The 14,601-nt window shown below is 38.5% G+C and overlaps 1 protein-coding gene across 1 annotated transcript in view; it reads right to left on the bottom strand.

The window, feature by feature from the left end:
• LOC134512354 (vasoactive intestinal polypeptide receptor 1-like) overlaps window positions 1-14,601 on the bottom strand; it is a 37,670-nt gene that overhangs the window by 9,292 nt on the left and 13,777 nt on the right. The window contains exons 3-9 of the mRNA XM_063327794.1: window positions 13,611-13,710; window positions 8,911-9,018; window positions 8,061-8,170; window positions 5,100-5,197; window positions 3,890-4,022; window positions 3,307-3,460; window positions 1,293-1,353 (exon numbers count right to left, since the gene is read on the bottom strand). Of these exons, the coding sequence (XP_063183864.1) occupies window positions 1,293-1,353; window positions 3,307-3,460; window positions 3,890-4,022; window positions 5,100-5,197; window positions 8,061-8,170; window positions 8,911-9,018; window positions 13,611-13,710 (764 nt within the window). The remainder of the gene's footprint in view (window positions 1-1,292; window positions 1,354-3,306; window positions 3,461-3,889; window positions 4,023-5,099; window positions 5,198-8,060; window positions 8,171-8,910; window positions 9,019-13,610; window positions 13,711-14,601) is intronic.

The following is a 14,601-nucleotide window of genomic DNA, read 5'->3' as shown; positions in this document are numbered from 1 at the left end:
GCTTCCATTCATTAGGCTATTAGGTAAACGAGTAGTGGTTTTGATACTGTAATTTTTTTATATAGTCAATATTAGAAGAGCAACCAAACGAATGAAGGATCTGCAATGGGATTCATCTGACTCTGTAGATGTCTTCGTGCCTCTATTCAACTACATTTCCTTTGCAGTCAAAGGAGATAAATATAGCGGGACACAATCTCATTTTAAAGTGGACACCTAAAATACATCAGAGAAGTAAACTGAGCAGGTAGGCACTTTGGTGGAAGGGCACCCGAAGTTCAGACACTTTTCAGCCCCTCTTTAAGCCTGTGAAAACTTGTAAAAGGTCTTGTTCCTGCTCTCCACCTTTCTCTGAACTCTGTAACTTGTGCCGGATTCTTCTGCTACAGATCCAATATATAAACCCAGCAATTCTTTGGAAGAGGAGCAGTGGGAAAGGAGGAAAAATGAAATCTTCCTTGGACCTCTCCTGGCTACAAAAAAGAAGCACATGATGTGGAAAGGCAGACCATTTCCACTTCTGAAGCATTAGAGTGGAGAATTTCTGCAGGTGTTCTCCAGTAATATGAAAAAAAAAAAAAGAAAAATGGAATGTTTCAAATGCAGTGGACTATAGAACTGCTTCTACAACATTAATCTGAGTCCCGAGGAGGTAGGTGTAAAATAATATCTTTTCCAACTGATCATCCATGTAAAATGACCTGAAAGCCTTCAGGGCAGCTTTTGGTAAACAATCATCTGCTTTATACCTGTCTCATATAAAAATAAAATAAAATAAAATAAAATAAAATAAAATAAAATAAAATAAAATAAAATAAAATAAAATAAAATAAAATAAAATAAAATAAAATAAAATAAAATAAAATAAAATAAAATAAAATAAAGAATCAAAGAACTGAATGCAATTGAGTGAAGAAGATACTTACCAGGGCATAATATGTTTACCTGGGAAGTACTTATTGAAGAGATTAGGTTTAGTAATTTATGGCTGATTTTATACAGAAGCAGTGATTTTCTTGAAATATAATTATTTCAAGGACCAGGCATTAGGAAACTAAATGAAATGTCAATATTTACTATGATATTTCCAGGCTTTATTACTCCATATATACACATCTAAATCAGAAGACTTAAAACTTTCTCACTTATTTGCATATGAAGCATAAAGATTAGAGACACACTTTGGAATAAGTTTTTTGCTTTTCTGGCTTTTATAATTATTTTTTCCCCACCAGAAAATCAAAATGCAATACAAAATATGTTGTCTTTGGCTTCCTTATCCAACCTCTTACCCAGTGTTTTGTCGATGGATTCTTGTGAGGACCCAAGCAAGCATCACAGCAGTGGGTGCTCCTGGACAAATCAACATGGGACAAAATGAAATTGTTTTGAATACTGTGCCCATGGAAACTTTATTCAAAGAGGGTTCACATTGCAGCAGATTGGATATACATTAAAGGTCAAACAATGGGTCAGACAATTTTAAGTAACTTCATGAAAGAATTTGCAGTTCAAAGGAAAAAGAAAAAATAGGCAGGAGAATGAAATGAAAATAGAAGAGAATAGGGGATGCAGTGAAACAGTGTTTTCAAAAATAGCAGCTAGGAATTACTTGAAGGTTTGGGTATGAATGACAAGCACTTATGAAGCTGGAACACTTATTTAGCTAGAGCCCTTTTATCTTGTGAACTTCGGCCAGCCTACAACTCTGTGCACTATCTGGAAGACTTCACAGTTTTGTCCTGAAGAACCTTTACTAATCACTCTGGACCCATCAGTTGATGAAAATTCCATGAAAATTTAGCTAAATCCAGGAACTGTTGATTTCTAGCCTCACTTTATCACTGTTTATCCTTCTACATTTATGACTGAATAGTTTTTTCTTTTTTTTTTTTTTTTCCTTTCCAAACAGGCCTATAAACTAGCAATTGCTTTTGGTGTCCTTTTGTGGAATTGAATTTCCAAAGAGTAAGTGACTTTCAAAGCTGCCACAAAAAGGACTCTAATCTGAAGCAGGTGACATTTTCTATAGTAGTATTGGTAGTATCTTCCTAAGTATCATTTGACATCCATAGGAAAGGCCCGGAAGTTGTCCTTCCTAATTTTAGACCTTTGTTCAAGGCCTTTAAGTTGGGAACATAATCAGTTCAAGTTGTGTTTTTAATTAATGAAGAGAAATATTTACATCCATATCACCTAAGATCTGAGTTGCCCCTGAGATGTCTCTCACCTTCCATTGATTATAGAAGGAGATAAGGGTTACTACATTGTTAATTACGGGGTTTCCTTTGTTATCTCAAGTTAGCTGTGATTAATCAAGGTCTAAGCATTTAGTTTCAGGCAATCATAATTGGAATAGCTCCAAATCAACATCCTCTTTATAGAACTCAGACTTCTAAAACTTAGTTACAATTAAAAAAAAAAAAAAGAAAAAAGCCTGAGAATCTGAAGATGAAGGATAAATTACTATTTACTTCAGAATAATTTATATTTCACTCCTATGCCAAAAATGGCAATAAAACCACTCAATGGGGGTGCCCCTATTTTAGAATATCCAAGGTGAGGTGCAAGAACAAGGTGAGGTCACAATAAACAATTCCCTGCAGTGAAAGAAATTTTATGCATTATGTGCACATAGTCTGACAATCAGAGATAATTTTAATTGCTGTACATACTCAAAAGATTCCTTAAAGCCAGTAGGTCTCTGAAAAAAAATAATTAAAAAAAGATAATTTTATAATTCCTAGGCCTGAACTCACATGATTTAAGATTAATCTAATTCTGCTTACTAAAAGCAAAATGTCAACCTCAAGTTAGTCACTCAAACTTCTTTAGTCAGTGGAGGAAGGCAACATGTTTCCAGGGTGTTATCCAGCTACATTACTCATCTTCTTGAGGGCTGGATTAATTGCCATCATGGCATGCATACCTTACTCTACTGACCACAGGAGAAACCTGGAGAGATAGTTTAGATTAGATAGCTAACTTTTAAATCACTGTAGTTGCATGAAATTAGTTCCAATCATATATACAAGTGCAGCAGTCTTCCAAGTAGATATATCACAGTGCTTCTAGTAATCCATCCTGTCCTCTCCTTCAAAGCTCTGAATGGTTAAATATCTAACAAAATAAGAAGACAGACAGAATAATGGTATGGTTTTGATGTAGTAGCACTGTACAAATGGGCAGCTTTCACCAGTAACATGGTACGTTCGAAAAGCACTTTTTATCTCCAAATATATATTTTATCTAGTTCTAAAAGCAAATGGAAATACTAAACAGCACAAAGAGGAGAAGAGTACTAACCCCAGCCAGTAACTATGAACCACCATACATACTGCTTGTCTGAAACAAAGGTCAGCAAAAGCAGTGTTTGCAGGTATATCCCTTCTATAAGAAGCCAGAAGAAATTGGCTAAAATACTGAACTGGAAAAATGCCACAGCAGCCTTACAAGAAACCTGGAAATGCAGAAGAAGAAAAAAAAAATAGTTAGGTCTACTCTCCATTGTGTCTGGTTTCTCTACAAGCATAAGCAAAATTAAGACTCAAGAATGAGGAATTCAATACAAAATTTCAAGAGGTTTGGGATTCCATAATTTCTGTTAACTTTACTTCAGTTTTTTGAAAGGGAAACATTGGCCCTCTGTTACAGATTAAAATCTTTACTGACAGAAATTGACACAGCTTCATTAGAGTTGACAGACCTGTACCTTACGTACCAAAGCTGAATGTAGCCCATAGCACTTAGTCTTTAGGTTTGCAGTACTGTTTGTTTTAAGATTTCGATTCTAGCAAACTAAAGAGAAATGGGATTAAGACATCTCTGTGTATTTTTCAGGTCAAGAATTAAGTGTTAAATCAAGATTAAGAGAGGGGAAGTATAGTACCGTTGACATTAGGCAGTGGTCCATAGTTTCATCTGCAAACAAAACAGCATCTTTGGTGAAAACAGCAATTGCTCTCAGGATAAAGGAGACAAACAGGTGCATATGGATGTAATTCCGTGTACAGTGGAATTTTCTGACATGGAAAGAGAAAATAAAAATTGTTCCTCAAGAGAAATTTCAAGTGGGAATACAGGGTGACTACAGACACCTTCCAAAGCAAATAAATGATCTGTCACTAAGAGGCAGCTAGACACAAGGGGGCAGAACAGTTAATGTCTGTTTAAGCTAATAAAAATGTTAGTACAATTTTCCTTGAATCACTACACATATAAAGGAGAAGTCAGAAGCAGAGAGTAACTGGGACTTATGCCTGGGGACATATGCCTTTTAATTATTCTAAATATATTATTCTAAATAGCATGGGGTTTTTTTGTTGTTGTTGAACAAGCTTGCAAATTGTCCCTTCAGCCCCTTTCTGGCCAAAGAAGTAGCTGCCTTACCCTAGACTGCATTTCCCTAGATGACCCTGTCCACAGGTTGACCTTGAACTGAAGGAATCTCCTTCAAGGTTTGAACATATCAGACTCTTGGTCCTGGGACCCTCTATATGTGATACAACCTCTGAGACTGCCAATCTACTCTGGTTAGGAAGGTGCTTCTGTTCTCTTCACTCTTATCTGCAGAGTAGCTTAAGGCTTTTGTCCAAGTACATTGGAACTAACCAAAACCAGAATCCATTTCTTTAATATTGATCATCATCAAACATGATATTTAGATATCTTTAAATCTCTTTCTATAGCTCCCAATTATGTAATCGATGGTCTTGAAAGAGAGGGAATGGACAGCGTAGAATGACTACAGGTTCAGGGCATAAGACACTCAGTTTCTGCAGAGCATGTCCTGCTATGCACTGGAGAAATAGTTGTTTTATATTAATAGGGAGAACAGGTTGGAGCATTTCCACTGTACGGTGAGGTTAAAGAGACTACGAGAAACTGCCTAGCCAGCTTTGTTTTTTAACATCTGCATTGAAATGCCACAACGTGAATAGAAAAAGACATGTTCCAATCAACATTGTAATATCTGAGAAGAGTTCAAAAATAGTAATAAAGAAAATCCCACAAAACAAAAAAAACAGAGGGTTTGGGAGGAATTAGGATGAGGTTATCTTGACACATCCTGAAAACAGACCAATTATTTTTTTTTTTACCTGAAGGCAGCAAAGACAATTAGAGCTGTAATGAGTGAAGTCACTGATGCTGCATAGCCAGCAGTGTAGACACGCCAAAATGCAGAATAATATGATTTCTGTGAGAAAAAGAGAACACAGACTAATGCTGGTGGTTATGCAGCATGCATTCTGGTGTGCTTATTTCACTAAGATACATTTGCCCTTACCAGTCAGTCCCATCACCTATGTGCTGCTTTGCGTGCTTGAGATCTGATCCAGGTTTTTTCCCCCATTGCTAACACACCTTCTTTTCCTTTGAATCCTGCATAACCTGTAGATTCCACAGCCCACAGGCTCATATGAAATAGTGACCCCTTTGAGCAGGTTCAACAGGAAAATGTTACTTTTGTTAAGTAACTATGTTTTCCCTGTAGGTACATGAAGACTAGGCCACACAAGCTTGTTGATGGGTGATTTGGGAATCCTTCACTTTATTGGGCCAGATTCTGCTCTGTTTAGCTCAAAAGACATTTCCCCCTGTTTTGATAAAGTGTTAATTTTCAAAACCAGCTATAGTTAAAAGAGAAATAAAATTTGTGTTTTGCAGGTGGGAAAACTGAAATACCATGAAACTGCCACATCACACTGTGAAGGTAGGAAAGTTAAAGCCAAGAAAATAACCCCACAGTCTTTCATTCTTTGGACAAATAGTTCATTCTCTAGTTGCATACTGTAACATAGTAAATTCTTTATAGCTCATTTGTTTATTTGTTTTGCATTGAAATACCCTATATCCCAAGAAAAATGAGGCATGTTTACGCTGCTTTAGCTATACAAATTTTAGTCTGATTCATTACAAGATCACATAATTATTCAAAATCCCAAGAAACTAAATTCTCTGAATCCAGGCAAATTTCCTCCTTGCAAATGCAATGGACACTTTGTTCTCTAATTGATCCAAACTCTGTTTATCCAAAAGGCAGCAATTCTAGGTTGAGACAACCGATTAGCAATTTTAAGCAGATCCATAAATAAATCATGCAACCCTGACAACCTAGGAATCATTCTGGCATTTCTGAAACACTTCTAATCTTTTATACAGGTGAAAATAAGAAAATAGGTCCTTCAATTGAATAAGGTAGTATTTCCATGCATTTTATCTAATTTTGTAGGGCAGCTGAAAAAACACTATGTGCAGAAGACATCAGAAGTCCTCACTGCAGATAGTAAATACAAAACAAGTGGTTCTCTTAGAATATAAGTGGAATTCTTCTTACTTAATTCCCTCTGTTTACAATGCAGTAGAGCTTACTGATTTTATCTTACTTTTGTAGATCTTGTGGGTTTGAATGGAATAACAAACAAAACACAGCCACAGCATAGACATGAGCTCTGTCCTGAAATCTTCCATAAGGTTAAAACGTAAATATAGTCCCTTGCTAGGGACTAGGTCAGCTACAAACTATGCCTGGCTTAGCACAAGCCAGGAACTGTTTGGAGAAAGCCACCCTGGAGAGTAAGAGACATCAGCTCTGTGAGCGAGAGCCATGCCATGGCAGCTGGCCCCAGGGCTGGAGAACTGTGCTCCAGAATACATGCCAACTTATGAGTCTTACATCCTTCTAAACCATTTGCATAGTTTCCAGCATCTTTCCAGAAGTTTTTTAAGCATTTATCTTTCTAGCTTCCCCAAAGTGTAAAGAATTACAAATATTCTTAGTTTACAGTTAGGAAATTGAGCTCCAGCAATCTATACAGCGTGTCACGGCTGCTCTTGAGTTTCTAAGTTTATGCAGCCAAATGGATGAAGCCAATTGTGTCTATACTTCCTAAAGATTCAGATACTTCTGTGCTTGAGCTTGCATGCCTGGACAACATAATGGTTTACTCCAGATAACACCCAGAGTGTTAGTGATGACAACCCTCTTCATCTTTCTGTGCCTTGCTATGGTCTGCGATAAATGATATTTTTCCATGTCAAGTCATAGCTGCACACTCACAACGAGCTATGTGCATTAGTCTTTTCTTTCACAGGTTGGAGGGAGTCAATTGCTTCTATCAAAATGCCACAGTAGGAGGAGGAGGCAGTGATGTACCCCATCTTACATTAGTGCAAGATGTATGAACCTTGTCCGATACAGACTGGAGATGAGGGGATGGAGACACCCCTGTTCACTTTTGCTGGTACCACCCCATCTAGAAAAAGGTCAATTCTCAAAGGCAGAGGCAGCGAGCAGGTCTCTGTTAATCAACAACGTTCAGCCATGAGGCAAAGTTCACCACTGAGGCACTAGCACTACCAATGCAGTGTGAGGCATTCCTATCCCAGGGTCAGGTATGACAATGAGGAACACAGAAATTTAAATCATATGAAAATGTGCATGAAAAAGAAATGTTGCTGGAACCTAATTGAGCAGCAATGATGCTCTTCAGATAGGAAAAATAAAGGTCCATTTCCTACTCCACTGAACGCCTATGATAAATTATGAAAATACTCAATGGCATTCAGGAGTTCACTCCTAGAGACCTGTGTTCACCACCATGCTATGAAGTTATGGAATCCTTTTCTCTGACTTAAAGAAAATCTGCAGAAAAAAGAAACAGGAGGGATCCAAGGAATTTTGCCCTGAAAAATTCCCCACAAACAGGTTGGTAGGGCTTCCCTGGGAGACGGGGGCATGATGTGGATTCAAATCACCTCTGTCAGAGAATCAAAGTCTTTGTTAGGCAGGACAAGTGAACTAATCGTAAGACTACTTATTAACACCAAGAGTAGACAACTGCACTGAGAGAAAAGTGCTACCTGGTGCTCCCTTGCTTTACATTAAGTCTAATTTGTTAAACAGACTCTAAATATACCTGAAAGGTTTGAGTTTAGCACTAGAGACAGGTAATTACTGGGTTCTGACAAGGCTCAGATGTGTAGAAGCATCCAACTACTCAGCACAAACAGAAGAGGGTGCTCTGGAGATGTCCACAAGCAGGAAATAAAAAACTCACCTGGTCCTCAGGCCCTTTACTGGAACCTTCATCAAATCCACAGGCAATGGTGTATGGTGGGAATGGTTCTGACCAATATGCCTCCTGTGTACAGTTTCTTTGAAGGAAGCCTTTAATGGTAAAACACATCAGAGAATGAATTATAGGGAGGGTGGTGTTCTTTAAGTTTTGTCAAACAAGAACAAATTTTTATTCCTACTTTGATTCTTAAGTTAGGCATGCACAGGTCTAGTCATGTTCAGCAAGATTAGCAATGGAGTTATAATATTCTATATATCTACCATTTGAAAAGTTAAGACTTTGTGTCACAACTCATTTCAAGATTCAGTGGAACTTCTACGTTTCATATAGGGAATTAATTCTGCAAATTCAATCTTTACACAGAAGAAATAAGATTATCAGTCTATCCTGCATTTACAACATAATTTGTGCTTGTGGACAAAGCCCTGAGCCACCTGATCTAACTTAGAAGTTGGATACAGTTTTTGAACTTGGTCCTGCTCTGACTGAAGGATTGGAATAGATGACCTCAAGAGATCCTTTCTAACGTTAATTATTCTGTGGCTTTATAAATCAGTGATTCTATGAGATGCTTATACTCCTTTATAACGTCAACAATGTAGTGCAATTACCCATGTTTTTTAGACCACCAAAGAGACTAAACAATTCAGAAGAGCATAACACAAAACAAAAGAGTTTGACCATAATCGAAGATGTGTATCTGGTTAACTACTCTGAGTTGACTGACATGAGATGGAATGTGAATCAGGAAAATATGCAAGTTACTGAATCTTATTAGAATTTATTTTTAAAATATGTAGGGATAAAAAGAATAGGAAAAAAGCCTTGCCATGGATGTTGGTGATTTCTTCAAAAAATCTTGGACAGGAAACTTTAACCACTTCCCCAAAAGTGGCTCTGGGCCAGCAGGTTAGACCATCCCAATCTCTGTCACATCCTGAAAAGAAAAGTGCCTCTAAATACAGAAACACACAGAGAACATCACACAGCTGATCTTCCAAAATGAGATTCTCTGTGGCTTTCCCACAAATTCACATGGATGAAGAAGAGACACAAGAGCACAAGCAAATGAAGGATTGTATTTTTTTCCCATTCTCCTTGAATGCATTGTCACTCAAATATGCATTTGTCATTCCAGCTGGATGTTCCCTCACCTTATCTCATGAGAGAATGTACCTGAAATTCAAGCAGACACAGTCTGAAAGTCATATCAGCTGGAGCTCTTTCTATTGTCCCAACAAAAGTAACTAAAAACAAAATATTGAATAATTATTAGCACTTGGGATTTCTCATTACTGGTTTAAGAGTCTAACTGAAAAGCATCAGACTTAAAAATTCATCCTTAGTCTCTTGATTCCATGCTTAAAGTCTACCAATTTCATATGACTTAAAGGACATAATGTAAGGGCTGAAGTCCTGCTATTTGGCAATCAATGGGATTTTTACAATGGACTGAAACAGGAATTAGGTTCATCCCAAACTACAAGAACATCTCCCAGTATCATATAAAATAAACATAGAATCATAGAATTATAGAATCTTCATGGTTGGAAAGGACCTTCGAGATCAACGAGTCCAACCATACACACACGAAACAAACAAACAAACAAACAAAAAACCTACAATCTTTGCCACTAGACCATGCCCTGAAGTGACACATCTAGACATTTCTTAAACACCTCTAGGGATGGTGACTCAACCACCTCCCTGGGCAGGTTGTTCCTGTGCCTGACCACTCTTTCAGTAAAGTAATTCTTCCTAATAGCTAATCTAAACCTCCCCTGCTGCAGCTTCAGACCATTTCCTCTGGTTCCGTCATTATTTACTTGGGAGAACAGGCCAACACCCACCTCTCTACAGCCTCCTTTCAGGGAGTTGTAGAGGGCAATGAGGTCTCCCCTCAGCCTCCTCTTCTCCAAACTAAACATGCCCAGCTCCCTCAGCCTCTCCTCAGATGCCCTGGTCTCCAGACCCCTCACCAGCCTGGTAGCTCTCCTCTGGACACACTCCAGCACCTCAACGTCCCTCTTGTACAGAGGGGCCCAGAACTGAACACAGCACTCGAGGTGAGGCCTCACCAGTGCCAAGTACAGAGGCACCATCACTTCCCTGCTCCTGCTGGCCACTCCATTCCTGATACAAGCCAGAATGCTGTTGGCCTTCTTGACCCCCTGGGCACACTGCTGGCTCACGTTAAGCTGGCCGTCCACCAGCACCCCCAGGTCCTTTTCTGCCGGGCAGCTTTCCAGCCACTCTTTCCCAAGCCTGTAGCGTTGCTTGGGATTGTTGTGACTGAAATGCAGGACCCGGCATTTGGCCTTATGAAACCTCATACAGACGGCCTTGGCCCATCGATCCAGCCTGTCCAGGTCGCTTTGTAGAGCCTTCCTACCCTCAAGCAGATCAACTCTCCCACCTAGTTTGGTGTCATCTGCAAACTTATTGAGGGTGCACTCAATATCATCTGGAATAGGTCTGAGTGGTTGGCATTCATGAGGTTCCCTAAACCAGAGGTTGCTAGCTGATGACACAGGGCATGCTATGAGCTATGAGTCAAATAAAAAGGGTTTCCAGAAGTTAGAGTTAATCACGTCTTTGTCACAGATGCATCGCACTGAAACTCAAGCTGTGGTCACGCAGTGTCTGTTGGCAAGTAGGTGTGGGTGCAGCACAGAGAAATTATCAGCATGTAAAGGTGCCTGAACCAATAAAAAAAGCACCATGCTGTAACCGAAACTAATCTCTAGGTAGTCGTAAGGTGGATATAAAGCAGTGCATGAGTTTCATTTGGGAGGTGTTATTTTCTTTCACTGATTCTTTTCTGTTTCCTCTGTGACTAATGACGAGGCAAATCTAAAATTGTCAAGAGCTGAAATGTGGAAGCAATATTACTTGCCTGTAGCTGAGCAAAGTTACTCACAGGCTTCCAAAAGGATAGTCCTGAGAATCTCCCACAGCATTACCCTCACATCACCCTTGGGAGAATGAAATTCCTTGTATCCCCAATTTGGCAGATGGGAAAAAGGAAGCCCTGATTCATTATCTCTAATTTTAATTTTCTAAAATCTGTTAGCTAATCTTAGCTATGTTCCCTCTGTAATCAGCAGAAAGAGATAGGGACTTCCAGTGCATGATTCATTCCATATATTGGTGGCTCCTTTCCAAGGACGGGATGAATCACTCACTGCCAGAACCTAGGTTTCTCTGATGATTGTAGCCTAAACTAGGCTGCAAATTTTCAAATTAATAAATTCAGGTAATAGGAGTCCCACTTAGATATGCAGTGGCCCACACACTCAGACACAGGGACTTAAAGGGTCCCTCTTAGAGGGACTATGGTACCTTTGAGGAGCTCAGTCTGAAAACCTACTGTATTCAGCGTTATGGGGTTAAAAATGAGAATCATTTGACTTTATATAGGAGTGGAATCTGTATGTTTTAAGTCTTAGATCTGGCTTCATTTCCAGTGACTTCTACAATTTCTATCAAAGATACAGCTGAGCACAGAGGCAGAAAGAGCATTTTACACACCAAGGTTTTCAAGAGACTAGTGATTGTCCAAGTCGCCTGAGACTCCATAAAGAGAACTGCAGTAGGAATTGTATCAAGTAATGTTGACATCATAGATATTTAAGTCTTTTTCAGTAATCCAGGTTTTTTTTTTTTTTTTCTTTTTAGACAATGGAGAAAAACAAGCATTTTTAGAGCTCGATTCAGTTGACATATTTTACATATTTACTTCAAGATGAGAAGAATTGCACCCTGGACTCTACTGATGATACTCATTAAACACTGCTCTGAACAAGAAGAATAATGTGGAACTACTTTAGATTAAAAAAACAGCAACACAGACTAATTCCAGTAGAGATCACCTGTGACTATTGAGAGTAACTGTGTGCAAATTGTGATCCTTCAGTTTGTCTTGTTCAGCTTCTGAAAACTAAAATACAAGCTAGGGACTTTCACCAATCTTACTCTAGTTTTAAAACCCCCTATATAAGATATTGGGGATGAATTGTTTTTCCATATCTAATGTTTCATTTTTAAATATATTGAGAAAGGCTGTAAATATCAGAACAGATTTTCATTAAAGTTTTTCAATCCTTAGGGAATAAAAGGTGGAAAAGAGAGCTTTGAGAAGATCAGAGTTGACAAGGTTGAAGACTTTTAAATAGTTTAACAGAATTTGGGGGGATTTTTATTTCTTTGAGTAGCCTTTGCTACAAAGAGGATTTCAAAATCATGTAATTATTTTTCTGGTAAAGAGAAAAATACTTGGAATGTCATACTGTAGTGCATGTAATAAATCATTATCAAAACCACCTGAGCTTTGCCAGATCCTTTTTGGGTGTGTTACTGGAAGTGCAAAATGTGTCCAGGATGTATTCTGGACTTGATTAAAGAGGGGGGGAAATACTATTAAAATAGAGTAGGAAAGTACAAAAAGGATATCAGACATTATAATGATTGGAAAGGCTGCAGAAAAATAAATAAGTAGATAAAGGAAATATCATGGGGGGTTCGTCCTTAAATTTCCATAGGCTGCTAAAGGCAGAATTCCAGGTGGTTACAATAATTCTATTCATATTAAGTGCATGAGGCATCTTTGTCTCATAAATCCTCTGTAGAAAATGAACATGTAACTGAAAAATCTCACTGGGGTGGATTCATACTCTTTTAAGCAAAGCTGGCCAGAAAAAATATAACTAAACTTTTGAAAGAGTTTGAACATTTTGAAGTTTCACTTTGAATCAATTATCATTTCTCCATAATGCCCAAACCCCGGCAAAGAGAACCCCCTACACAGCGTTTTAAAAATATTTCACAGGCTCTCTGAAATGGTCATTTTAATTTTCAACATTTATATTTGAACATGTAATAGATTTCAAAACACCACTAGAATAAATCTTTTCAGATGAATAAAGAAACAAAGAACCTCCAGAAACATAGAAATAGAATATTTTTTTTCTTTCACTTTTTGCAAAGAACATTTTCACCAGATTGGAATGATTCCCAACACGATATAATTCCAGCACGTTTTTGAGTCTTCTGTGGAAGGTTTTTTTGAGTTTTGGATGTAAGAACACACCAAATACTTTAAAAATGTAACACATTCCAAGTAGGGTTTTCCTGCCCTAACTGAGCATCCAAACTTGTTAGGGTCTGACGTAATCATCTTAATCTCATTCTGTAGTTGGTAAAGAGAACTACTGCTCCAGAGGAAGATTCATCTCATTCTAAAGTAAATATATAAACCAGAGACAATGAACCATGTTCTAGGGACACCCATCTTTCTCTTACTTTAAGGGAATCTAAGAACACCAGTCCTGACTTAAACATGGACCTTTTAAAGATGTCCAAAATGATGTGAGCTCCCAGGCTGCAGAAGATGCACTTCAAACTATTAAGAGACAAAATAAAATAGGAAACAAATCTTGACCAGGAAACAAATGTTATCTTGGCATTGTGCCTCTGAAATGATATACACAAGGGATATTCATATAAGAGCTGGACAATCAGGACCGTTACCTTTAATATCAGGTGAAACAGATTCATTCTTTTCTAAGCAGAGGGCCTCCTCTTTGACCACCTGCTGGAATATCTTGCATTCTGGATGGATTCCCGCAACCTTAGTGAAAAAAGGACAAAACAAACCAAGTTCTGTGATTACTAGAAGAAGAGCCAGGTTTCCTTCCTGTTTGTAGCTCCTGGCTGATACTTTGAGTGTGAAAACTCTATCTGAAACTTTTTCTGCAAATTGGACAAATAATCCAACCCCTCTGCCATAGGCAGGGACACTTCCCTCTAGACCAGGTTGCTCAAAGCCCCATCCAGCCTGGTCTTGAACACCTCCAGAGATGGGGCAGCCACAGATTCACTGGGCAACCTGTGCCAGTGTCTCCCCACCCTCACAGTAAAGAATTTCTTCCTAATATCTAATCTAAATCTTCCCTCTTTCAGTTTAAATCTGTTACCCCTCATGCTATCACTCCACTCCCTGATCAGGAGTCCCTCTCCAGCTTTCCTGTACACCCCCTTTAGGTAGTGGAAGGGGCTCTAAGGTCTCCCTGGAGCTTTCTCTTCGCTAGGTTGAACAACCCTAACTCTCTCAGCCTGTCTTCAAAGGAGAGGTGCTCCAGCTCTCTGGTCATCTTCATGGCCCTTCTTATTTTGAATCTTGGAGTTCCCAAGAATCAAGTTTTCTTTATTGGAGAAAATAGCCCTAAGTGTGACTATAAAGTCTTGATTACTCTTCAGGAAGGTGTGCCTACTCTGCTTTGATGCTGATACTATTAGAATGGGCTCCTGGTCTTCTTTGAAACCCTGAGATTATAGTGATCTCCACTGAGAGACCACAGTCAAAGATCTTCCCTTCTCAATGCAGTTGGTATAATTAAAAAAAAAAAAAATAGAAGTAGTATATAGGAGCAGAAGTTTTGTGTCCATTGGGGCTTAAAGAAGAATTACGGAAGTCCAAGAATTTAGAGAAAATAGAAAAATTATAGTCTTGGCCGTAGTC

Source organism: Chroicocephalus ridibundus, chromosome 2, assembly GCF_963924245.1.
Source record: "Chroicocephalus ridibundus chromosome 2, bChrRid1.1, whole genome shotgun sequence".
Taxonomy (NCBI): Eukaryota; Metazoa; Chordata; class Aves; order Charadriiformes; family Laridae; genus Chroicocephalus; species Chroicocephalus ridibundus.
The sequence above is the reverse complement of the archived record's forward strand: the minus strand, read 5'-3'. Positions and strand labels throughout refer to the sequence as shown.